General features: G+C 36.7%; 1 protein-coding gene across 10 annotated transcripts in view; it reads left to right on the top strand.

Annotated features, from left to right (window-relative positions):
- KAT6B (lysine acetyltransferase 6B) overlaps positions 1–27,306 on the top strand; it is a 121,484-nt gene that overhangs the window by 51,521 nt on the left and 42,657 nt on the right. For 6 of the 10 annotated variants that reach the window (XM_068198476.1, XM_068198475.1, XM_068198472.1 and 3 more), the window contains 7 exons: positions 12,552–12,660; positions 18,238–18,353; positions 18,511–18,592; positions 19,588–19,720; positions 23,658–24,589; positions 25,507–25,628; positions 26,995–27,110. In XM_068198476.1, the coding sequence (XP_068054577.1) occupies positions 12,552–12,660; positions 18,238–18,353; positions 18,511–18,592; positions 19,588–19,720; positions 23,658–24,589; positions 25,507–25,628; positions 26,995–27,110 (1,610 nt within the window). Of the gene's footprint in view, positions 1–12,551; positions 12,661–18,237; positions 18,354–18,510; positions 18,593–19,587; positions 19,721–23,657; positions 24,590–25,506; positions 25,629–26,994; positions 27,111–27,306 lie in introns of those variants that run through there. The other 4 variants (XM_068198477.1, XM_068198480.1, XM_068198478.1 and 1 more) reach the window with 3 other exon arrangements.

The following is a 27,306-nucleotide window of genomic DNA, read 5'->3' as shown; positions in this document are numbered from 1 at the left end:
TACAAGCAAGTCTGTGAAATTATGTAATGTCTGAAAAGTTATGTTCATGATTAATTAGCCTATCACAAAACTATTTTAGTGTGTGTGGAATAACTAGATCATATTTTTTTATTTATTTGCCAGGGGTAGAAGGCACTCTGGTCAGATCAAGGAACTTCAGAGTGCTTTGTATTAACTATTCTATGCATAACCTGTTTACCTTTGGAACATGAAATGTATATCTTTTTTATTGGTCACTTAATGTGAACCTTTTTTTAAGGAAACGAGCTTGGACTGCAGGTATTCCTTTTTTCCCCAAACTGTAAACTTTATAGCTGTTTGCTTAAAACTGAACACCCTTTAAATGGCATACTCAAAGAAAATCTGCCAGAAGTTAAAAAATGGGGTAATGATATGTTATTTCTGAACTGTATGGACATGAATGGCACAGCTCTCATGGCAATGGAGTCAAGATCTCAAGCAGAATTTGAAGTCTGGAGTCTTTATTGTTTATGCTGCAGGGCTTTCTCTTTGCTTCCCCTCCACCAAAAAAAATGGTATCTCAGTGGAGTTAGGTTATAATCTGAAAATTCAAAGGTATAGATATTGAACCTTTCAGATGTTGATTTATGTGTTAAGATTTCTTGCTAGTAATGAAAACCTCTCGGTTTTATTGTAAGCATCAAAATAGAGAGAAAAAGTATCTTGTGTGGCTGGGGCTATAGAGAGGTCTTAATAGCCTGTTACTGAAGTGATCATATTTTAGATGAGTAGTTTTCAAAACTTTTCCTGTCCTCTTTAAAACTTCTGATTTGCATCACTGAAGTGCAATTTCACAAATCCTTGCTTTTTGGAAATTTGAAGGAGATACTGTGCCCATCCTAAGTGTAATTACTCATTTAAACCAACTTTGCAGTTAAAAAATACCATATATAATTCTTTGTTTTCACTAAGTTGACAACATTCTTTCTTATGGTGTAAGTGTAAATGCTTAGTTGTAAGTATTTTAAATGCTGGAAAGTTAAGGCACGAACAGACAAGAGCTGTAAATAATTACTTTATTTAGACTATGAAGAAATAGTGGTATAGTCAATCTTGTGGTTGTGTCTCAGGATCCGCTATCTACTTGGTGATTCAGAGTGGTAAGGGAGGTACTTTGCTCATGGGAGCCTGAAATATGTACTCTGTAGGGATCAGAATTGCAGGCTTCATTGCAAGGATCAGATTTTTGTTATATTTATCTGTTGGTGCTAAAGCAGCTGAATAGTGCATGCACAAACTGAAAAAGGGAAATATAAAACTGAGTTGTTTACTTGTCTCTTGGTTTTACAGGCTAATCCAGTCCAAAAGACTTTTCAGTGAGTTATACATGGTAGCTCTTGTCATGCTGCTTGTCCATTTCCATTGAGATACTGTATTTTCTCCTGTGTGTGAGGGAAGAGGCAAGGGAAACATCTTTGCACAGAAAATTTTGTCATGAAGTGGATTCCTGCAGTGTGTTTTAATGAGTGTCTTGTCCCAACCATGCTCTGCACTCATTTGGATTAGATGAAAAGTGTTTTTGTAGTTCCACTGCACAAGAAAATTTGCAGTGGAAGTAGTTTGAGTATTATTAGTGAGAGTTTTACTTTAATGGCCAGAGTCCTTGTCTGTGGATGATGCTGTAGGTGCAGGTTATTTCATTGGTTAGTTCTTTTACTGGATGGAAGCAAACAGGAACTGTTTCCTGTCAGAGATGAAAGGAGGTTGATTCTAAAAGACTTCAATTTTAAACTTGGGTATGGTTCAAGAGTGCTCTTAGATGGATTTGCTAAGTGATAATTTCTTAATTCATTCTTTCCTTTGGTTTATGTTGAAGTTGCTTAGCACCTTCTGTAGGCTATTGCTGTTTTTGAAGCTCAGCGTAGCTACCTTCAAAGCCCCGTTTAAAAATCTCTCACGAAATTACAGTTAACAAGCTGCTGACTTAATGAACTTTGTTATGACCTTTCTCTTGTCCTTTTTGCAAAAATGCTGATGCTAGAATTCGTATGTTTTCCCTGGGGAACAGGGCAGTTTAATATTATTGGTAGAACAGAGAATGGCCTCGTGGGCTTCATAGGCTTTAGTACTTGGAAATAGTGTAGAAGATAAATTGGAACCTGTGCTTGAGAGCCTCACTGGATTTGTTTCTAAAAGCCACATGATACAAGTTGCTGCAATATTTTTTTTTTTTTTTAATTTCCACTCCTCCCCCACAGTTGCCCAGCTTAAATGTAATACTTAAGGCAAATTTTAAGCCTCTTTCCCTCAAGAGACTTTGATTTAATTTTATATAATAGGCCTACTTGAAAGCCTTTCTAAGAAAAATTGGTTTTCTGTGAGATGTTTACTGGCTTTGTTCTGAGCTTTCCAAGCTCTGGTTTACATCACATGGCTAGTTAGTGCTTTATTATATTCTAAGGGAGATTATTTTACTCTATCTGTAAAATGACTTAGAGTAATCTGGGTTTTTAATTATGAAATTAAAATTACGCTCTTTGATTTGGGGGGTTATGATTTAACACAGTGATTCAACAGTATGTTACTACTGAACATGATCTCTACGTAGCAGAGACTGACAAAGCAATCTGTGTCATTTATTGGAAGTGCCAGCCTATTAGGTAACTCCTTGGGGTACAGGGCTACTGTGCCTACTCACCTTTATTATCCTCTGCCATGGATTTCAGCACATGATCAAGCAAAAAACTGCTGCTCTCCCAAGTCTTGTGTATAATGCACTGTGTATGTAGTTGTGTATGTACATTACAGAGCTGGCAGATTTTCAATGCCTTTGTGTCTTGGGCAATGGCTTGTAAAGGTATATTTCTGCTAGTGTTTTCAGTGTCTTGGCTGTTGAATAATCTGCTTTTCTTCTCTCAAGGATAATGTTCAGTTTCTGTCAGGGGGGAAAAAATGAAGCTGTTTGCATTTAATCAGCTGTTTGTCCACGTCCTCTTGCTTCAGAAAGGAGACCAGGAATTACTTCATTTCTAAAAGAATAAATAGATAAATAGATTTTCATGACTCGTCTTACTCAGCAGCTCACCTGGTAGAGAAGTATCTTAGTGCCAGTGTTTTTTACTAGATAGAAACCAGTGACTAAAAACCAAAAACCAAATGGTCAATGGCCAAGCTGCTGCCACTTGTTGCCTCTAAGACTATGAGTTTAGCCATGTCATTTTTCTACTACTTGGGCCTTGGTAAGAGAAGTGGCTGTGTTATTTAGAGTGATGCAATTTATATTGCATTTACTCTTGAAATAATTGAGCAGAAAGGATGTCAAGTTATATACATGAGTTAAAACTAAATACTTTTTTGTTTAAAAACCCAAAATGTATACAACAAAACTGAAATGTATGTGCTCTCTATTTAAAGCTTCTATTTCTTAATCATATCAGTGGAAGAAATCTAAAAAATAGTTCTCTTGTAATCTCATATCAGGTTCTGGAATTTGTGGCCATAATAATTTTGCTTTGGTCCTGTTTTTCCCTTATATGAGGTAACTAGGCGGGCTATGTCTTGACTTTGTGCAGAAATTCGTCTACTTCATCTTGGAGTAGAACTGCTTGTTTTATTTAGAATTTAATTTCAAACACTAGGCCAGTTTCAAAAAGCCCTGCTTCTGTATTTAGTATACTGCTGTTCAAATCTAGATTGTGCTGACAGTAAATTTGCCCCAAAGAGTAAACTAGATAAAATATGCATATGATCAATTTAATATGCAATTAAACATTTTCCCTGAGCAATTAGCATCAAGACAACTAATAATTATCCTGTGCCATGCTGCAAACATTATATGCATTTATGTAAGATGACTTTGGTAATAAGTTATGGATAAAAATATTCATATATACAAACATCTGAGTAAACATGATATCATAGCAATGAAGCATGTGGTTTTCATACTGGAGTTTATTTAATCTGTGTAAAAACAATACATTTCCCCAAAGAATATAAAAGTTGACATGGCCATGGGATCATGGTCTGTGAATTGCACCATAGCTTACCTTGTGGTTACCTGCATCACCTGCTTCATTCTAGTTACAGTGCAGTAAAAGATAAAATTTTGAGTTGGAAAATGCAATCCCATTTGAACAATTGTATATACATGTGACAAAAACCAGTGGATACCATGTTTGGAAGTCTCCTAAGCATATGGAGAAACTAAGATAAGGCATTGTGGAAATTAGCACATGATGAGCAGGATTGTTGAAAGCTAGATAGATAATGCACTTTAACTCAGAATGAATACCTAGAAGTGTACTTGGAGGTGAGACTTGAAGGGCATCCATTTTATTATAAAGAGTGTATGGCAAATAACAAATGTGTGCTGCTCTTAAGATACTTAGGCGGATTTAAAGAATTGAGTCTTGAAGGAGTTGGAAACTGTAAAATCTCATTACTTTGGAGAAAAAAAAATTGAGCTACAAAAAATGTGAAAAGGTGTCACCTGGAAGATGTGGCATTCTTCCACTAGTGGTAGGGATGTAAGGAGTAAAACAGCTTATGGATAATCTGCTTGGTTGGATCTGTGGTAGTGATTTCACTTTGCTTGTGGAAGTCAATGGACTACTTGGAGAGGGAATGAAGAAAAGCAAGCCTGTTGTTGGTACACTTGAGGTTGCTTTGTGTGCCAGAGCGTAATTTAACAAACACAGGCATACAAACAAAAAAGTCTTTTAGCCAAAAACTGGTATCAGGATATTTAGATTTTGAATCAGTTACTGGTCTCATAGTAGGCAAGTAAGGGAGCAGAAAGGATGAAGTTTGGAATTTAAAAATGTTGGAACCCATTAAATTGTAAGTGTTATTTCAATATCTTTTCAGTGAGTCTGAAGACAGAAGTTACCTATATCTTGGGTGTCAAGAAAATGGAACTGAGTTACCTTTACATAAAGTCTAAGTTAGAAATGTGTTTCAGATGAATTTCCTGAGTGTACCTTGCAGAAGGTGAAAGAAAGGGCCAAACCCAGTTGCAGTTGAATGTGGAATTGCCTATGTGCACTACCAATGTTGCGTGGTCTGTTCAGTTTCATCTGTTTGATAGAGACAACTTATGTGTGTATTCCTGAAGGAACTATATTGCCACAGGTGTTAATAACACAGCTGAAAAGTGTTAAAATAACTTTTGCCCCTTAGTCTTTTCACTTCAAAACCATTGAAAATAGACTTTGAAGAAGGCTGAAGACTGCTTAGCCCAGGGTTATGTTTACACAATGTAGGTAATGGTCATCAGAATTGCAGTAAGATGGAAACAGAAGACTGCAGTGTATATAGGAGGTATTTACAGCTTGAGCTGTTGTTAACCTGGTAAGCAGAAGTACCTCATAGTGGCAGGCTCTGTATCTGGGCTCTGATCTCAGATTAGAGAATGCGTAAGAGAATTTGAGGATTACCTTCTTCATATACCAGTTATAATAACAGCCTTGGCTCAACTTATTATTTAAAAACACTCTTACTATTACAATGGAAAGGTGAATACATTTTTCAATTGTTTAGTCCCAGGTGCAGGACCAAAGCAGGACATCTACAAATTAAAGAACAAATTAATTCCCATTCAGGAGGGAAAAGCTTGCTTTCTTCTGTAATGCTACCACAGTATGCTGTTACTGGCTAGGGCAGAGTTTTATTTTATTTATAGTAGCTATTATAGGATGATATCTCAGGTTTGTGCTGGAAATGATGTTGACAATGCAGGGATAGTTCTGGGTTTTGCTGAGCAGGGCTTACAGAGTCAAGGCATCTTCTGCTTCGCACACATCCCCACCAGTGAGGAGGCTGGAGGTGCTCAAGAACCCTGGAGGTTATCTAGGCAGGGCAGCTGATCCCAGCTGACGAGAGATGTTCCATACCATAAAATATTATGTTCAGTGTATAAAGTGGGAGCAAGAAGAGGACAGTGAGGTACACCAAGACAAGGTGATGGTATTTGTCTTCCCAAGTAATCGTTAGCTGTGAAGGGGCCCTGCTCTCCTGGCAGTGGCTGAACACCTGCCTGCCCATGGGCACTGGTGCATCGATTCCTTGGTGTGCTTTGCTTGTGTATGTGGCTTTTGCTCTGGCTATTAAACTGTCTTTATCTCGGCCCATGAGTTTTCCACTTTTACTATTCTGATTCTCTCCCTATCCCCATGTGGGGGTAATGAGTGAGCAGCTGTGTGGATCTTAGTTTCCAGCTGGGGTTAAACCGTGGCACATAGAAATTAATGCAAGATCACAGAAGGGATGCAGTTTAAATAAGTAAAGTATCAGAGATTGTTGACAGAAACAGTAGCAGGGCCTACACATATCCAAGGGTTGTTTTTAAATTGACTTTAATAATTATGAACTATAGTTGGAATCTGGACTATAGTTGAATCTGACTATAGCTGGAAAGTTTCCCTTCTGTAAGTGTAGAGGCTTTGTATTCATTCCGTTGAAAATGAAAGCTGAGCCTCCAGAGTACCAGGACACATAGCTGTATTTTTGAGCTGCAGCTTTGCACCTTTCTGTAGACGTTTTCTGTGCTTGCTTTGAGTGGTGGTTTTTCAACAGAAAATGAAATTTTAATATTTTCCGTGTGTATAAACTACAAATGAAACATGAATGCAGGTTGACTTAAGCACAGGTAATTAAGTCTAAGCTAATCTAGTACTACTCTTGCAGTTAGATGGCTTTAGGGCATGTAAATCCAGGAGGACAGGAAGGGTTTTAAATTTACTCTTTTTGCATAGTTCTAGGTATCTCTCATTGTTACCTTGTATATCACAATGCTCCTGGAGAGATATGCTTTCAAAGTACAGGAGAGAGGTGTGAGCAGAGAAAGCCACAAAGCTACTGTGTTGTAAGGAAGTGAATTTTATACAAACACAAGGCACACAAACCTGCATTCTAGCAGTGATGATAATCTTTAGGGGAAAGAGGGGAAGTTTCAGTCTGTAGCTTTTTGCCAATACACACCATTTATGCAGTTAGTTGATTTAAAAGTGTAATAAAGTTCACAGCCTGGTCAGTCCTCTCTTTTTGGAGCTGCCCTTGTACTGGCCTTTGCTTTATGCTCTTTGAATGCATAAGTGCTACATTAAGGTTTGTAGCAGGTGTAATTTTTCCCCACTTCTGCGTGTCAGGATGTGTTTACCATCATTTCAGGTAGTGTGTATTGTTTGCCATGCTTTCCAGGCCTGTAGGACTAATATGGGAACTACTGGATAGTTAGCAAGTTGTTTTAAAAATTTGGAATGTAGTTTAACTTATAGTCCCTGAAACATGATGATTTTCTTTTTCAGATGTGGAAAGTAAACTGTTTTGTACACATACAGAATGGATGCAGGAAAGGGATTGCAGCTGAAAGTGCTCACAGAACCTTATCTTGTCTGGGATCAAGAGCAGCTGCTTCAGTAGATGAGTCAGAAATCAGTACCTGTAGCTGATAAAGCTTCTGCTTTTCAATATTAATACTTTAAAAAACAGTATTTAGAGATGCTTCTGTTAGGATTTCATGTTCAGAGACTTCTTTTTTCAAACCATGGTAAAAACAAAAAAGAAAAAAAAAAAGTGCAGATAGCCCTTGAAGGTACTTTGTGAAAATGTAGGTATTCTGAGAAAGCCAGCTTGCTGCTTCTGTCCTTCCTACGGCTGGAAATAGGCTGGGACCAGGGTGGTGGATCTGTATTGAAGGTCATGGCAGCTTCACTTTTCAGTAAAATTTGCCCCTCTCTCCTGGTAACCCTGTAATTACTTACATGCTGTTTCTGTTCATAGGATAGCAGAGATCTAATGTTGGGAGAGCTTGCATAAGGATGTGTTTTCCAGCAGGTGGTCAGGTGATGTTGAGGTGGTTCTGAAAAGGCATGGAGAGGCAGTTGCAAATGGGAACAGTTGAGGTTTTGGGTTTGCTAGTAAAATTTCTTGGGAGTGTGTGTGAAACTTTTAATTTCTTTTAATGTGAGTATAACACTTGATGAGATAGCACTTAAGACTGTAATTGTGTGTACACAGCTAATGCCTAACAGTTTTCAGACAATCTGTTAAAAACCTCAGAGTGCTATAGCAATGCAAATAGGAATCTGCTTGCTTTGAGTGAGATTTATAGTTTTGGGTAACTTTGCACACTCAAAAATAAAGTAAAAGAAAACGTTTCAGGACCTAATGTGACTTCTTTGAGGATGGGATGTTAGAACATATTAAATGCTTTAAGAATTTGATGGTAACTATAAATATAATCAAGTAAGCATGTAAATTCCACAGAATAAGCACAGAAACTACATAGGAAAAAAATTGGTTTGGGCCTTAGTTCTGGGACAAGTTTTGGCATAAAGTAACAGAAGTCCAGCTGAATTTTTACCAAGGATTGATTTTGTGCAGGGGAAAGCCTGTTAGTTTCTCAGAATAGATAACTGTGAGTCATTAAAAAAAACCAAAATAATTTACTGGTTGCACAAATGACTTTCAAGTCTGTGCTTAAACATGGACACTGTTTGACTAAATGCTAGCACAATGTTGTTATTTCTGAATTACTGATGATATGGAAGGTGTCCTTGCCCATGGCAGGGCAATTGGAATTAGATTTTTGTTCTAACCCAAATCTTTCTATGATTCTTTATTTTTTGTGGACCAGCAGAATGCAGAATATGTAAAGACTGTGAGCAGCAAGGATTGTGGGTCCTTAATGTTTCACAATGTGTAAACTATGTCAAATAGTTAAAATGCTTTGGGGTTTTTTGGGGGCTCTAGGATGGTTTTTTTCAGTTGGATCAACTACTAAACACGTATTGAAGGCACTAAACAAATATTTTTTATTTTTAGTCTTCATCTGTAGCACAAACTTTGATTAAACGTGGCTTTTATTCTTGTGTTCTCTAGTGACTGAATTAATGAAGCTATAAACAAAATTTAGTGTACACACATTCATGTATTTTTAGAGAAAACAGTTTCAAGTGTTAGAGTAATCACAGTCAATTATTGTTTGGAATAATTTTGAAATTATAAATGTTGTAAAATTGGATTTTGGTGGTTTTTTTTGGTGATACAATATTGTCATACAGTACATGGTTTTAACACTATTTAGAGGATTGATGGACTGCAGTTGTTATATGTATGATGTTCTGAGGCATTGATTGACTATGGCAGTTGAATGTACGATGTTTAAATAAGTGCGGTTCAAATTCTACTTGGAAAGTAAAATAAAAATCCAACCTGTTTAGAGGTGCTGAGTTGATGGTCTGTTATTGCTCCATGGTGTGTCTGTCTTAAGTTTTTTAAATGCAATTTCCTGACTGCTCTTTGTGAAACTTTAATTTCTGAATGCATGTTGGCATAAGGGATGAATTTTCTGTAAATTTGCTCTTACTGCAGTTGGGAATACAGTTATTACAACAAGGCAGTCTGTTGAATTTGAATGTTCAGTTTCTAGTAACCTAGCAAACTAAATTGCTTTGCAAGTTGTCATTTACCTTATTCACAGAATTAAAGGGATGAAAAAATCTTCTCAGCATATTAGTTCTGTTGAAGCAATAGTATGTTACTGGGTAAGAGTTACTCAGACCTCCCTTGTATGACAGAGCAGACACCATACTCCTAAAGCTTTTGTAACGCAAATATTAATATTAAATATTAACACCAAAAGTATTACTGCCTCTTCTGGTACAAAATACTGCAGTGTTGAATAACTGACTTGACTAGAACTCATTCTGTAAGAGATGAAATGGAATTAACCTTCCTGAAGACTGATCATTATTTTTCAAAAGATATGTGGTGGCTATATTTTAGAAGATAAACTACTGATTAGAAAAATAGATTAATTTCTCTTAGAGTTCCCTTTGATTAAGGTAGGAGTTGCATTGCTGTTTGGACTACATTCTGCTGCTGCTAATCAACAGCTAAAAAATTGCACTAGCGCCCTCACAAAATTAACCCCAAACGCCCTTAGTTTATGCTAATTGAGACAGTGGTGAGCCAGAACTAATACTACCAGTATGAATTCAGGCTTGCTTTGAGTGTGGAAGCTAAAGGAAATTGAAATGATGTCTTGTTTACTGTGCTGACAGGAGTGTGTGTGTATTCATAACTTTCAGTAGTTGAGAGAACAGACCCTGTAATACAGTTATGAATGTAAATGGCTTCAAAGAATATACTGGAGCCTGTAAGCTTCTTGGAAACTTGTATATGAGGTGATAGGATTTGCAAGCTCTTTGTGATTAGTTTTGGTATGGGAACATCAGTCTTTGTAGCCCTGAACTGCCAACAACCTTTGTCCTTTATTTTACCTTCAGAAAAAAAAGGGGGATGGGGTGGGGTCATGTTTGAAATAGGGAAGTAAATGAATGTTGGCTAATGGCCATGTCTTTTCCTAGAGCAAAAAAAAATCTTGGAAAGATAGATGAGATTGTGGACCTGGATTTGAATGATATGTGAAGCTTTGTAAATTATTTATCAGCACAAGCCTTTTTGAAATGGCTAAAGCACTGTTACATCGAAGGGAAAGAGAACAGTATGGTTGCCAAGAGGAAATTTTTACTGGATTCTGCTAAAAGAATAATCTGTCTTTTAAAATTATCTCTATTAAGCTTTAAGTAGCAGTTAAGAAATGTCCACACAATGCTGCAAAATCTGTTTGAATAGCTCTGGACCCTTTTTCTACTGCTGATTATTAGCATAGTTTATATATTTTGGTTTTTTTGTTAGTATCATTTTGCTCCAGTGACATATCTGATGAAAGCAAAATTATGGGAAAGATCTGTTGAATTATATTTGACTGGCAAGAATAGTAATTAAATAATTCTTTTTTATTTTATTTATATATGCATTGTTTTTATCAAGTGAAAAGTCCTGCAAGTAACTGGTATAACTCTTTCTACCTATAGAGCTACAGATCTCATTCAATGTCATCCTTCCAAAACTGACAACACCAATAATGCTTCTTTTTTGAAGTACGACCATTTCTGGAAGCTGTTTTATAACTTAAACAGTTGTTTTTATCCAAGTAGCAATTTCATATTTCAGCAAATCATATAATCCATAATAGAGACCTCAGTAAGACAAAAGACTGCAGATGACATTTGTTCCTATTGGTTATAAGGTGGTTACAATAGTTCCCTTTTGTAGATGATGGAAGAGAACACACATCTCCTTACTTATGAAAAGTTCAACTCTGTTTATCTTTCATGTATATTCTTTGGGGTATACAAGTATGTCAATACTTCAGTAATTGGATTGTGAAGAGTTGAACAGTGTGCAGACTTGCTATGGACTAAATTTTCAGAAAAAGTGTGGTGCCTTGGGGTATGTTTATGTGGAAGTATGTTTGTGTGCTCCTCTTCTATGGCTAGGACAAACTTACCTTCTTGATGTCAGCATTCTTCATGCTGATCATAAAGCTTAATAACATAAAAGTAGTTTCAATATTTCTGTGTTATATTGTGCTGATATCTCAGGGCACGTCAGCATGAAACTAATTCTTTCAGAAGAATATCCTTAAAAACAAGCATTCCCCACTTCTCAGATCTCTAATGGAATACAGATTTATAGGTCAGGTGAAGATAGTCTGCCAGCTTTCGAAGTATTGTAGCATAAAGAGGAAATGCAAAATGAAGGTAAAGCCAATAAAAGATTGCTTTGATATGTAAAACTAACAGCATTGCCTACCTGAATCTGGAAACTGTGAAATAGTGAAAGAAAGCATTTGAATCTGAGTTATTGTGATATTCTGTGCTAGAATGTACTCTGTTATTTGACTATCCCATTTGGGAGAAATAGTTGCATATAATTTTATTTGTTACAGACCTGTTTACAGATACTTGCATGTAGTCATTAATACACTAATATTTTGCATGTTGCAGGTTAGTGTTTTCTTGAAAGCTCTAAAATGTAAAGCAGAAACAGTATCATAAATATTCTCTGATACAGTTTGTCATGTGAAGGAAAGATGGGAAGTAAATTTGTATCAATTCTGAAGTAATTCTGTGGAGAGTTCTGTGTATTGCTTCTAGACATTGAAAGATTTGCATGTTTTTATTAAGACTGTCTATCAAAGCTGATGGGACTCATCAGACTGGCATGGATGACCCTTGAGCTGTTAAATCCAGTGCTTTTACCCTAAAATGGTGGTTTCAGAGGGGGGTATGAGTTGTATTGAATTTCAAAGTAATAAAGTATGTTTTGAATTTGAGTTTTTGCCTTGTGTACAGAAACTATATTCATCTGTAATAAATACTAGTTTACATCTTGATCTTTGAACACTGTTGCATTTGAAGAACAAGTGATTGTATTCTGGAGTTGCAATTGTGTGCAAGAATAGTGTCCCAAGTTCTAATTTTTCCTTGTTTTTGTTAACACTATCTTGTATTGGAGATATTTACATGGATTAATACACAGGTTGGCTTATTATGAGCCAACTTGAAGTTTATTAAGTATGTTAAGATGAAAACTTTGTAACAAAGTTAGTAAAGCGGACATTTGCCTTGCCGATTAGTATGTGGCACAGCAAAATACCAAATAAAAGCCTTGGAGGCTGGTGGGTTTTGGTTTGGGTTTTTTTTTTTGTTAGCTAACTGTCTGTTTATTTTTAAATCTAGCCACGAGCTGATCCCATCCCAATATGTAGCTTTTGCTTGGGAACGAAAGAATCAAATCGTGAAAAAAAACCAGAAGAGCTCTTGTCTTGTGCAGATTGTGGCAGCAGTGGTAAGTTGGCTGGATTTACAAGTACTAGAAATGTTTGTTTTAGTTTGTCTTTTAAAAAATATTTTAAAATTGTGAACCTTCTCTTTGAGCAAACATAAATCAAGAACTGAAACCAGGGGGACAGAAGAATTAGTTGTTGTTTTTCTTGGTTTGTTTGTTGGTTTTGTTCTTTTTTGGTTTTTTTAAACTAGAATTTTGTCATCTTTGTAATTGGGATAATTACAAATAAGAGGTATGAAATCATCTTTATGTCAAAGTATAGATCTGCTGAATAAATTAAGAGGGGGAAACCACACTTTCACAATACAAGAATTTAGTTATTGTTTGGGATTTATGTTGGCTCTGAAAAGTCGGTTTTGCATTGTGACATCAAATGATCAAGAATTTTGCTTGCACAGATTTGTAACATTTCGGAAGCTGAGGAATAATCATAGTAATAAAGACTATGTAGCAGCCTTTGCTGCTGCACATCTTGTGTATCCAGTTCATTTTTTTATAAAATTATTGTGTGAATAATGTTTTCGATAACGTACCACATGAGGTGGACAGATGGTTACTTGTCAGGCAGAAGATAATGACACTACTGATTGCATGTACCTTTCTCCTGTGTGTTGCAGCAGCTCTTGCAGACTCTGTGGCTGTTCCTAATGCAGGCGCTTCTCTTCTCTGTGGTGACCAGTGCTGGGGCCCGAGGCAACAGCCTGAACTTGTCAGGGGAGGTCTAGAAAAACCTTCTTCACCCAGAGGGTGGTTGTGCACTAGAACAGGCTCCCCAGGGCACTGGTCACTGCACCAAGGCTGACAAAGCTCAAGAAGCATTTGGACAATGCTTTCAAGGCACATTTTGTGACTCTTGGGGATGCCCTATGAAAGGCCAGTATTTGGACTTGATGATCCTTTTAGGTCCCTTCCAGCTCTGGATATTCTGTGATTCTGTGCATCTGGAGTCCATGAGTATCATCATTTTGTAGGTATGCTGACAGTAGCTATGGCAGTTCTCAGGACAGGCTACATCAGTACTTGAGTAAAAACAAAACAGTATGGATAAAAACATGTTTTCAGTTAATCAGGATATGTTGTTGATTGTCTCCTTGTCAATTACCACCCTGATAGTTGCTTTGTATTTTAACCAGTGTATTTTTTATTATATTTTAGCCAGTTATTACACGCTGAAATAAGAAAATTACTTTTTTAAACCAGTATGCAACAGCAAACCTCATAAATTTTAAATTGTCCTCCTTTAGTGGTTTATAGGTCTCCTCTGTTTTCAAATCTGTTTTCTGATATTTGCAAAATTAATACTTGGTTAGACTCTGGTGCACAGAGTTTACATTTATCAGGTGAGTTTAGATATCAGCTACTCTTCTGTTGTGTAATAATTCCCTGGTGGGTCTTAAGACACTTTAGAACTGGAAGCCTTGACTTTCATGGATCAGCTTCTATTTGAATTAACACCGATACATTCTCTCTGCCCCATTAAGACTAAATTATCTTTAATTAGTTCCTCAGATGTATCAGAATAAGGAATGAAATGGTGAGACTGCCAATCAGTTTGCTGGATGGTTAAACTTTAGCTACTGATGCCTAACTAAAATAAAAACCAATTTCAGTGCAATTTATAAATAACAAAACTTCACTCAAGTGGAGTTTTATTGTAATTGGATTTGTAATTTTGCACATTGCAGTGTATCTCAAAGCTAGTCTTGCTGTCTAACAAATAGAAAAGAAATTGCATGTTGTGCACAGCAAGCAAATTGTTCAGTTGATCAGAGATTAAATTGCAGTGCCCACTACTGGCATGCCTGTTTTCCCTTTTTGTGTCAAGTCGCTTTTGTCTTTTCAGGTAGTGCCTCTGCATTCTGAGAGCAGAAACTAGCGGGATAACTAGCTGCACATTTTCCTGGTATTTGGGAGGAAAAATATTTGGGTAGTAGAAATGAAGTGCACTGCTATGTCAGTTGGCACAGAGGATTTTCTCAAGAAGTAAGATGAGGGATGTCAGATGTGAGAAAACAAATCCCATTACAGAAGCGGTCATAGTTCCTCTTGGTTTTGGTTGGGTTTTGTGCTTTTTTTTTTTTTTTTTTTTTTCTCCTGCTTTTTCCCTATCTCTTGATTTTGAAAAATCAATACACTTGAGAACTAGAATCGAACTCTGCTTCTATTTTTTCAAACAAGATGTACAGAAGCAATTAAAGATTGATGCTGCTGACAGATTTTTATGAGGATTTGAAGTTGTAGAATGAGGAGGGAAAATATTGAGTGACTGGAGAATTATAATAAATGTTTTTTAAAAGGGGCAAAAATAGCAAAAAGTAGAATACCTATGCTTATTCTCCTTTCCAATTGTATGTTATCCTGAGGAGGCAAGAGGGTTTCTGATAAAGATGGGTAGAGAAGGCTGGAGAGCAGTTACAGACACTGGACTCAGGTCAGAAGGAATAGGGACAGAAAATATTTGGAAAGAACTGGGCAGAGATCGCTTTCTAAATGAGATTTAGGATATGGTTTAGTAATAATGGAATATAGAAATTTTTTTCTTTATTGCTGTCTGTATAAGGACATTGGTTAGTTGGATAAAAGGAACTGCTAAGAAACCTGCAGGTAGAAAAAAACTGGTACATCCCCTGGACAGGTGCACTGACCATCTCTGCTCATAGCTGAAGTCTCCCTAAATAGTAATAACACTTTCTACCTAAAAGATCATCAGACCCAAGTTGAGGGGTTTTTTGGGGGGAGTTATCTTATACAGTAGTTCCCAGCATTTATGTTTAAGTTTAAAATAACTGGAGATATTAGCATAACTAATTTAACACTGTGTTTAATTGTAGTCACTGATCTAACGCTTGTACTTTTAAAAGACTAGCTTTTTCATCAAATCCTTTAATGAATAAAAAAGGCTCAGCTTTTGTGAGGAAGACAAAAGTGGGCGGGTTTAAGAAATTGCCTTCAATCACAAAGGAATGAGACCCTCACTTTTAACTTCCTGGTCTCACCTATTTCTGCCAAGTCAGTGTATCACAAATCTTAACCATTTCTAACATGGATGAACGAATTTTGAAGTGTTTCATTTTAAAGTAGGCCTGTATATATTCCTGGTGAAATTTTCCAGCTTGTCAAGGTCTAAATTTCTAGTAATCTGGTAAACATTTTTGATACATTAAAATATTTATGCTGCTGAGTTTTAAAAGAAAGTCACATGGTGGAACTAGGAGAAATTACCTGTTTAAACACTTCACACTAGTGTTGGAAGCTTCTTGGAGTTTTATCAGTTTCTAGATATGGAGAAGATAGTATGTTTTTAATTTCAGTTTAGATGAGTTAGAGCTGAAATACTGCAAATGTGGAAGCCCAAAACATGTTTTCCTTCAGCTCTCAAATTTAAAAATAAACCTAGCTGTAAAATCAGTGAAGAACACAGTAACTTCAAATGACTATGGAAATCTGTTAAGCTACACAATGTTGTGTGTAACTGCTGTGACTGTAGTTCAACAGAGTTCCTTTTAAAATGGAAACTTATTGATTCCCACTTAATGTCTGGTAGGTATTACCCGATACATGTTACTGTTATACTTGCGCTATGTCAATTTAGAAAAGACGGTGAAAAAATATGCAAATCCGTTGTGACGGTTTCCATTTGCACCCTTCCAGTCATGGTTACTTGTGGCTCAAGGATTTGGAATTGCAGGCATGTTTAATACCAGTGGAATGTTTTTCTTGAATTTTTATCTGATAATAAAATCTAGCAATTAAAGAAATGTATTAAGTTGTGTAATTGATTGAATGAGAAATGTTCAATGGGTAGATAAGAGATACAAAGTAACACAGTTACACTTAATTTGTTCAAGCAGTGGTTACCAACCAGTGAGAATAGATGTTCCATATGTTTATACATCACAGTTATTTATGTAAAAACAAATTTAAAATCTACAGTTTTAACTGCAACTTACTTGCTCCTTGAAATAGATCACTTCTGTGCAGGGTAGATAACTGGAATTAAATATACTTACATGGAGGTGATTGATTTATGACTACGCTTTAATGTGTTAATAGGGTTGTTAAGTCATAGTTGATAAAATAAGTCTTTATGTGATATTGATTACTAATATCAGCCTCTCTAGGGGGTTTCATTGAAGGGAACAGTATCTCATTGAACTCATCTCTGCTGTTATAGTATATTTGTCACATTCTTGAAAGTATATACTCAATTTTAACCACAAAAAATATATTGGTATTGGTATATTTTAAACTGTATGCTAAGAACCAAATGGTTATGCTTTTTCAATATTTTTCTGAAAGTACACTTTGATTATATTATTGATTGCTCTTTCCTAATAGATTATATCCCTGCATTTTATTTTGAGAAAATGCACAATTCAAGTTGTCTTTGAAAGTTTAATAATAAAGTGGTTTAAGCCTAGGATAAATATAATAAAGGGAAGTAAAATCTGAAATTGTCACTTATTCGGTTGGCTTTTGCATTCCAGCAGTCTTTGCCATTCATGTCTGAGTCCATTAGAAGACAAAAATAACAAATGCTCATAGATTAGATTGTATTTTTATTTGTGGTGTTTTAGCTCAGTCCTGGACTGAGAAACAGTTGATGAAGAAAGTCTGAATCACTGTAACTACAGCATTACCTAGAAAAAAGCACTATTCTAACTCTGACAGTGAAAAGAAAGCACCTTTGATGCATGCCACATCGCTGCAGCCATCTATAAGTGAAGCATGGCATCAGGGATTCTTCTCTCTGGCAACTTCTGTGCTTATGTTCATGATAGATAATCTCTGAATATAATACTGTCATAAAGTGTTTCCCTGGGAATGCTTATCCCTTCCTATATAGCAGTGCTTTTATCTTTTGTGGATTAGGGCTACGCTCTGAGGTTGTTGAAGACATGAAAAAATCACTGCCAGTATTGCCTCAGGTGTTGGATGTGTTCAGTTGCCTGATCTTATGTTAATTGAAAGTCATGTAGGCCTTCAAGACTACTGTGAAAAGAGGATGGTCCTGCCAAGGAATTTTTGTGTTTTGTGGGAGGTGGTAGTTCAATATTCCACACCCACCCCCTCAATTTTAAACCTTGTATTGCAATATGTTTTCCTTATGCCAATTGCCAGATTCATTTTTCCCCTTTTTATTACTCTGAAATTGTTCTTTGCTTATAATTAAGTAATAAGTTGAAATAAAAAACCGCATAATAGTTTGGCTCTTCAGTTTCTCTGGTAGATACTTAGTATAGTTAGGAAAATAACTAATGCAGTTTTATCTGAAGATTTCCTCTGTTTATTTTGCACTGCTGTGAAAGGGGAATGTGGTCAAGTTTATAAATACACTTTTTTCAGAACCAATGACAGTTTAATATGCCATGGAAATAACCCAGTGAAAAATAAAAAGTTCAGTTTTAGGTGCTTACACAGGCCATTCGCTGGTGTCAGTTACAGTAAAAGTCAATTTTCTACCTGTCTTCATAAATGGGTTTCATGACAATTATTCTGTATATTTGCCAATATATCAAAAATCAATCTAACCAGTCTTAAATCTCAACTTCTCAATAACATTTTGGTATTTTTTAGGACATCCATCATGTTTGAAATTCTGTCCTGAGTTAACAACAAATGTGAAGGCATTGAGGTGGCAGTGTATTGAATGCAAGACATGCAGTGCATGTAGGATCCAAGGCAAAAATGCAGTAAGTTAGACTTGTTCAGTGTTACTTGACTTCTCTTTGTTTATAGTAGCTTTATAATTAGCACATGTCCAAATGCAAATAATTGATGTACACCTTCAAGCAATGCTGTATTAAGTCTTTTTTCCTTTTCTCCACCCCCTCATCCCTGCCCCCCCAGGATAACATGCTTTTTTGTGACTCCTGTGATAGAGGGTTCCACATGGAGTGCTGTGACCCGCCATTATCCCGAATGCCAAAAGGTGATCTTAAAAATCCTTTCCATGAAAATACTTTAATTTGCAGTCTTGTATTAAGTGACCAAAACCTGCCGAGCATGCTATTTTTGTTTTTCTTTTCAGTGATAAGTAGTACAATTTCCTTCGTATCAAAGGAAATATTATTTGCCATTATATGAGGGGTTTTTTCCTCAGGAAAATAATAAAGGTCTGCATATAGTTGACCAGATGAATTCACTGTGTAATGATTTGTTGCCCAGTTTATTGAAGGTGAAATTTTAGAAAGGCTGTTTAAATGCTTGGTAAATATACACTGACAAAGAAGTTCTTGGAACACATAGAAGAGACTCTTCTTCATGCCCTTTGTAGGAGTAATTGGAAAAACAGGCAAATTAAACAAAATGCATGGGTCTTCAGGTTCTCTAATCTCTAGATTTTTGACCTATGGCACCTCTCATTTTTACATCTTTATGGCTTTCCATACTTAATCTTAAAGTTAGATTATAGACTTTCTTCAGTTCCTCCCCTCCTAGACCCCAACCTTATGTGCAATAAATGTTTAGACATGGCTATCTAATATTAAAAGGATGCTAAATTTAGGTTGTGTATTAAAACAATTATACCTAGGTGTGAAATAGTATATTCTTTAGCATGCTCTACCTCAGTGGCTTTGTAGCACGCATGTAATTTTTTACCCTGTCTTAATTCTGTCTTGAGAAAGATCTAGGTAGTATAAGGAGGGAGAAGCTAGAGCAGAAATTTTTCTAGGAACATAATTGCTCATAATCTTTTCTGTGATTCTTGTTGCCTCTTGTATCCCCCTCTCCATGAGCACTTTGCTTTTAAAAATTTCAGAGTATAGATAGAGATGGATCACGTTTTTGTCCACTTTCCTTTGCCTATGTCCTGTTCAAGAGATAATTTGCTGGCTTTGTACATACTTGGTATGTATCTTGGTACACACCTGCAGTACAGATTAGATAAACTGTGTACAACTAATCTCTTTTTCCTTTATATAGGGATGTGGATTTGCCAGGTCTGTAGACCAAAGAAGAAAGGGAGAAAGCTGCTTCATGAGAAAGCTGCGCAAATAAGGAGACGATACGCAAAACCTATTGGACGACCGAAAAATAAATTAAAGCAACGAATGTTGTAAGTTTTTCTTGTTTTTTTATTTCTTTAGATATTTCTGAGAATGTAATCAGGTAAGAGTTTGATATAGGTTTAAGCACCGTTTTTAACTCTGTTTCAAGTTGGGGAAAATAGATGACGAGTGATTTTGTATGTGCCTCTCAGCCCAATGTTCAATAACTTCTAAATTATAGTAGGTGCTTTTGGTGTCATGTCAGGTGGTGATAAAAAAATTACTGTAACTTAATTTTTCAGATGCTGTAAGTTTTTATCAAAAATTGTACCTGTAGCAGATCCAAATAAACTTCTGTATAATAGAAAATGCCACAGCTTTCTTTCAAGTATAGCTTCAAGTAATTGTAGTACCTACAGAATACAAAGTGAATAATATCAAGCTCTCAAGAGACCGTTCTGCTCAAAGAGCTGTTTGGAAAATGAATTAAAATTACTTTGTTAGTTAATATCAGCTCACAAAACCTGTTCCAAAATGCAAACTATACAAGTAATAGAGAAGTTCTGGTTTCAGTGGTACTCTGGAAAAGATTATTACTTGAATTCTGCTGTTAACCTGCTACCAGTTACTAGGAAAAGAGATGGCAATTCCTCTTGCTTCTCAGGACTGTGTTTATCTAAAACAAGAGCGTGCTGTAATTTTTTTTAGCATCTGTCTTTCCAGGAAGCACTGTAGTTAGACATTGTAAGTCTTGGTTAGAGGGCTGTTTAAGTAGTGTTCAAATACTGAGTTGATATTACACTGAGTGTTAAATAGGAAAACAGATCCTGTGTCAGCTACAGTAGCATGTTGCACTTCATCGCGTGTTCCTATCCAAGTACACCTTTTTCCCCCTGTTTAAGCATTATTTAACTATTTAGCTATGTCAATTGAGCAGCTGTAAAGCTTTCTGACTCTACCAACTACTCATTCTTTACATTGTGACATTCTTCTCTACAGTCTAAAAACCTGTCTTGTATTATTCAGAGTTGCATGAGAGCTGCTGTGAAACTTTGCATTTTGCAAAACAAGGATTTTTGAAGCCAGTGGAGCCCACATGTGAAAATAGAAGGAAAAGTACTTGCAGTATAGTGCACTAGTCAAGTTAATTTACTTGATGCTGTGCATCTTGCTGTATTCTCTTTTGCCTTTCTCTCTGCCAGGATCTTTCATCTTGCCTTTTTGGTTCTTGTCCTGAAGTTCAGCGTATGTTGCTCTATGAAAGTAGTTCAGGACAGGAATAAAGTATGACACTACATGAAAGTAAAAGATGTAGTTGTACTGGCTGGTGAGACCATGCTGCTAGACTGGGTGAAACCTTGTACTTCTCAGTTCTTCTCCTGAATAAATAGCTTAGAATTTGAAAGTCACTGAGTTTTCTATATATCATTTTGTGTGCATAATAAAAAATATTCCCTATATCTCTAGCTATGCCTTGGGCTTTAGTTGTACCAATGGTTTTATTTACTCTTTGAAAACACATAAACCTTCAGCTGGAGGTTAGGGCTCTCTTATGGTTCAGGAGTGATACTCCCCAGCTTAGTGCTACTGCTGAGACTCCCTGCTCTCTTGCTTCCCCCTACCACTGGCTGGAGAGAATTGAAGGCACAAAAAGTAAAGATCCAGTCTGAGATAAGAACAAGTTGCTGGAAACAGGAGTGGAAGAAGAAAGCAAACAGCAACAACTACAGTACCAATAACAAAGTGTACAAGACAGGCAGAACAATTCACATTGTGATTATTTGGAATGGTGTTACCAAGCTGCTCTCTGCTTACCCGACTGCAAAGAACCCTTTCTCCCTGGAACAAAGTCCCTTTCCCTGCCCAAGAGGTGGTACAGAATAACCACTGGGTCCTGGACATGTTCCCCTTGGCTACTGCAAAAATTAACCCTGCCCTGACCAGAACCAGGACCAGTTGTAACACAGTCCTGCCAGCTTACTGTTCTGCAGACGTGTGTCTAGTTTGGGTTCCCAATGGATGGATTTAGTGGCAATGTACCCCCAGACACTAATTCTGCTTCTCCTTCTTCCTCATACATGTAATAGAAGGGTTGGAAATGTTGTGAGGGTTTTCCTGTTATGTTTTGCTCTTGAGGTTTTGAGCTGCAACTTTTAAAGTGAACATCATACTAAAGGATGCAGAAGTTCTTTTAGTATTATATGAAGATTATTAACATTTTTAGAAAGGTTTTCTTTGTAGCATGTGAGCTGCAGGAGCATGTTACAGGAGTGCTTGGGAAGCACTTTGTAAAATAAATATTTGCAATACTGCCAGCACATTTCTATTACTTCAGTGTCTCGTGTATAAATATAAAGTAATCTTGTTTTGGAAAAATAGTGGCTAGACATAGAATAAGAGGAGACACTCTTTGGCATGAAATCGTATTTAAAAGTGATTGTGGGGTATGGAAGACAATAGTGTCAAACATAAAAAGTGTGTAGTCACATGAAATACAGGAAGGTTAGCCAATGCCATTTAGTCCTTGTATAGTACAAAGAAAACCTGTCCAGTGGTACTGGAATAATTTTTTGCCTGTTGACCATCTGTAGGAAGCTCTTCACAGGCAAATTACTGTGTGAGATTAACTTAAACCAGGTGTGTGCTGGCCTCTAGCACTGCTGGTGGTTACCACATCTGGCACTGAGAACAGGTCTTGTGATAGACTTAAGTGTATGATGCCAAAGGATTCAAGAGACTTAGAAGTTCTTGGTTTTGTTGCCTCTTAGGAACGAACCAAATTTAAGGATGTGTGGGTGGAGAAGGGGCTGGTTCTTAAGCTGGTGGGCCCTTGGAGGTCAATAAGCAGATGGTAGCCCTCGGCTTTTGAATCCCTAATTAGAAGGAACCTGTTGCAATTAATTACTTCAGTATCTCAATTTAGAGGGCAAAAAATCTGTGGAAGAGAACTTTCTGCTGCAAAGTAAGAAATGAATGAAAGAAAGCATGTGATACAACTGTGTAGCTGTGTTTGGCTTTGTAATTTGATTGTATGTCCTGATAACTATTTATTTTATTGCAGATATTTTCAAAAGTTCTGTTTCTGTATGCTACAATATACTACTCTGCAGTGTAGCTTCTCTTTTCAGTTATTAGCAACTAGTTAAACCTGTAATTCTGCTGGCTCAGAATTACCAGTTAAACCTCACAAATGCTGGCTTTCAGTATGCCCCTTTTCTTCCTAGCATTTAAGTAAGATTCACCACTCTGGTTTTTCCTAACACCTTCCATGTTAGGCCTTGTTAGTTCATGTTTTTTCCGCTAATGCGCTTGGTTAATCTTGCTCTTTCCTTTCCTATTTTTGTTTTTTTGCTATTTTTGAATTTCTAAAGAGTCTGTTTCTTTGGTTTTGTAGTAATGCTCTTAATAAACTACCTCATTTGGCTTTTAGATCTTTGGTGGTAACTTCTACTACCACATTTTACATAATCCAACAAGAGTGTGGGGGGAAAAAAAAGCAGTTTCTTGAAGATTGACTGTTTGCTTTAAAGGATTAATAGACTTTCTCTACAGTTTAAGCAAATGCAGTCTGAAGTTAACTGTTTTGATATCATATTAACACTGAAAACATTCATCTTCTCTGTGTGTACAATAAACTCTATGGTGATGGAGCAATTGTTGTACAAACACAACGTAATGATATTTTTTTCCAAAGAGGCACACTTTGGCTATGCCTAAAAGTATATGAAAAGGCTCTATACATGGGAGATCTTGCTATGCCAGCACTTTATATATAATTTGTCGACTGTCTTTTAAACGTAAGTGGGGAGGGGGAACAAAAAGGAGAAGGGGAAATAAAAGATGGATGTTATGTCATAGTGTGAAATGTATTTCCAAAGTGTATATGTCTTTAAATTTCTTTAAGGATTTTTAAGTACAGTGGCCCAGGTAACTTGTAAAAACTATAGTGCTATTTGACAGTAAAGATTTTGAATGCTGATTTTTATTTTTCAAATTTTTGCATAGGTCTGTAACCAGTGATGAAGGATCCGTGAATGCATTCACAGGAAGGGGGTCACCTGGTAGGGGTCAAAAGACTAAAGTCTGTACCACACCTTCATCTGGTCATGCTGCATCTCTGAAGGATTCAAGCAGCAGGTTGCCTGTAACAGACCCCACTCGGCCTGGTGCCACCACCAAAATCACCACCACCTCCACCTACATATCTGCCTCTACACTTAAAGTTAACAAGAAAACCAAAGGTCTCATTGATGGCCTTACTAAGTTCTTTACACCATCACCTGATGGTCGCAGATCACGAGGTGAAATAATAGACTTTTCAAAGCACTATCGTCCAAGGAAAAAGGTCTCTCAGAAACAGTCATGCACTTCTCTTGTGTTGGCTACAGGTACCACACAAAAGCTAAAACCTCCACCTTCTTCACTTCTACTCCCAATCCCCATCTCTGGTCAGAGCTTCAGTTCTCAAAAATCCAGCACTTTGACTTCTTCTAACTCTCCCCGAAGTTCTTCCAGTCAGTCAAGCATACCCTCCTTTAGCAGCCTTCCTAGTAGCAGTCAGCTGAAGGGACTCTTTGATGGACTCTCTCATATCTTTACCACTCATGAACAGTCTCGAAAAAAGAGTCACCCAAGCTATGCACCCCACAAGCACTTGTGTAGTAAAGCAGAATTATCTTCCACATCAACATCTAATAGTTGTTTCTATGGAAAGAAAGAGGTTAGGAGTAGGTTTGTGTCTCATGCCTGTGCCTCTGGATGGGGTGTGTCTAGAGAACATGCTTTTAAAGCAATTGCTCACCTCAAGAGAACAGCTTTCTTTAAAAAGCACAGGATTCTAGGCAGATTAAAGTATAAAATGACCCCTCAGATGGGGACCCCCTCACCAGGGAAGGGGAGCTTGACAGACGGAAGGATTAAACCTGATCAGGATGATGGTAAGCAAAGGTTGAAGCGCCAACCAAACCTGCGTCCCGTCCAAAACCAAAATTCTTATCACATAGGTCTTAGCTATTTCTCTTGTTCTTACTTCACTTTCATACGAAAACAACAAAACTTTGACCTTTTATCTAATGCTGACTAAATCTCCAAAACATTTTTGGTTGGTTTTTTTTTCCTGACTAATACCACACCACTTTTTTGTTATTTTTTGCATCTGTAGTGACACTAGGAGCCCCAAATGCCTTCATAATGTTGCTTATGGCTGTGTAGTACCGCATGAGTAGCCACTTGTCATGCTACTTCCTTGTTCTTCCCTGCCGATCCTGTGGCAGTAGTGCTGTCATCATGATTGTGTGCTGTCAGTGCTTATAACGGTGGGCATTTCAATTCATTTCCCTCTGCTCCATTGCTTTTTCATGAACAGTTCCATCATACTACAGTCTCCACAACACTTGATCTCTACTGCTGTGAACTACCTTTTTATTACTTTTATTTAAGAAAGAAATACTTCTAATTTATAATGTTTGAATGCAGACTTAGCTTAGCATTAATCTTCAAGTTTTAAGGGCAACTTTTTTTCTCTTGTGTTTATTTTTTACCTTCCAGAGTATACTGGAATTTATCAGGTGGCATAGTTCTAGCAATCAAATATACTCCATTTCATGAGGTTCAAAACTAATTTAGCGGAACTGGACCATAAAGGCTTATACAGTCAGACAAGCAAGTACCAAAAAATAGCTTGTGCACAGCAAGCTACAAGAGAATTGGGGTGAAGGGTTCACTTCTGTTACTTAGTAATCCTAAATTTGGTTAAAATGGGGAGTTTTTAACAGCCATAGTTGCAGTCCTGTTTAGTAATATCACTTTAGCCTTCATGTCTGTGAATAAACTTTTTGCTGGTTTTAAATAACAGATACTGAAATCAAACTAAGCATCAAACAAGAAAATACGGATGTATTTCTGTTGGGAAGCAAGGACACTGTTACACAGGAGGATTTGGAAGTGTTTAAGCAGGCCCGAGAACTTTCCCTGGAGGTAAGAATCATATTGCACAAAATGTAGTTATTTCTGTAAATAAAAACTGAGTTAATTTTCAGTCTCTTCATCTTAATTTCTGATATATTCCTTTTAATCTAATGTGTCATGCTTGCTCTGAAATCTAGTTGAGAGACACTGTATATGCAGATAGGAGACGAGGCATCATGCTGGAATGGATCAGATGATAAGTGACACTTGAGATAGATTTTGGAAGATACACTTGAGCATTTTGGAAACAGGACTACAGGATCAAACATAGAGTTTAAAAGTAGCTGATATCCTGGTCAGGACTGAGAGGATATTGCTCTAATGATTTTCTGCTGCAAAGAAAGCAGATATTCTGAAAAGCTAAGTTGGTCCCAGAAAACAGTGCTTGGTAGAAAACCAGGTTTAGTGAGTCCATAAATTCATTTTACCTGATGAGTTAGCACACTTTGAGTTTAAATACTGTAGACTTTATCTAGCAGTGATTATATTTGAGCTGAATCAGACTAGTGAAACCAGACTTTTACTTTTCTGTGTCTGTGAAATGAAAAACCAGTGTCTTTGAGAGAACCTGGTTCAGAAGGTGGGTGAATGTAAGGTTTCAGTTGCTGCTTTCTTAAAATGGCATCATAAATGCTGTGTGTTGTACTTTTTTCAGTAATGGATGTCAGTTTTTTTTCAGGTTTAGTGTACAGGAACTAACATTATGCAGTGACTCTTTTACAGACTTCATTCACAGCGTGTTAACCAACAAATTCAATTTGATTTTAAAGATTCAATTTCATTATTAGCTTGTACTTCTGTTTTCTCATGGAAATAGTTCCCACTACTTGCTTTTTTAATCTTTCATATGCAGTCCCTAAAAATGTTAGGTGGTAAGGTTTCTAAAAGTTGACATTGAAATTGCTTGTTTTTCTGCACCTTTCTTACTGTTTTATATTTTGTCATCCCTTTAGAGCCTAGCAGTCATTTTCTAATCAGCTTAAATGCAGTATTATAGCTGAAATCAGTGTGAGCATATTCTTGACTCTTTGAGGTAAATTCCAGTTACTCTTGAAAGGTTGAGCTGATACCTTTTGTCTCATTGTTTTGACAAAAGGACAGCTTTGAGTTTGCACCAGAATTACAGGGACATCATCACACTAGGTGCTGTGGGAGAATAGAGTTTGAGGCTGTTGTGCCTCTTATTTGGCTGAGCTTTTGCTGTTGGTATTTTCTGTTTGCAAACTCTGTCCTCTGTCAGGGTATAAAGAGCTTGAGCAACTGATTTGGATGCTTAAGGTTTCTCGTGCTTTCAGTGGGTGAAACTGATTATAAAAAGCTAAAGTTTCTTACACTTTTCTATAACTAATACTTTTTTTTTAATTGCACCTGACAGAAAATTGGGTGTAAAAACACTGGTGAAACAAGTGGGCGATACCCTTCAGTGATTGAGTTTGGAAAATATGAGATCCAGACCTGGTACTCTTCACCTTACCCACAGGAATATGCAAGGTAGCAAGCTGTCAAGATTGCCATACGTATTTGGCATTTTTTCTGATGTGAATGTTACAACTTATTTTTACTCTTTTGTAACTGTTTATAATTTAAAACCTTAAAAGTAAATATGCTTTTGTAATTATAACTGAGAATAAGGATTTGTCATTCTTTTTAGCTAGTTCTAAATCAAAGATGCAGTAAAAAGTCATTT

Source organism: Anomalospiza imberbis, chromosome 8 (genome assembly GCF_031753505.1).
Source record: "Anomalospiza imberbis isolate Cuckoo-Finch-1a 21T00152 chromosome 8, ASM3175350v1, whole genome shotgun sequence".
Taxonomy (NCBI): Eukaryota; Metazoa; Chordata; class Aves; order Passeriformes; family Viduidae; genus Anomalospiza; species Anomalospiza imberbis.
The sequence above is the reverse complement of the archived record's forward strand: the minus strand, read 5'-3'. Positions and strand labels throughout refer to the sequence as shown.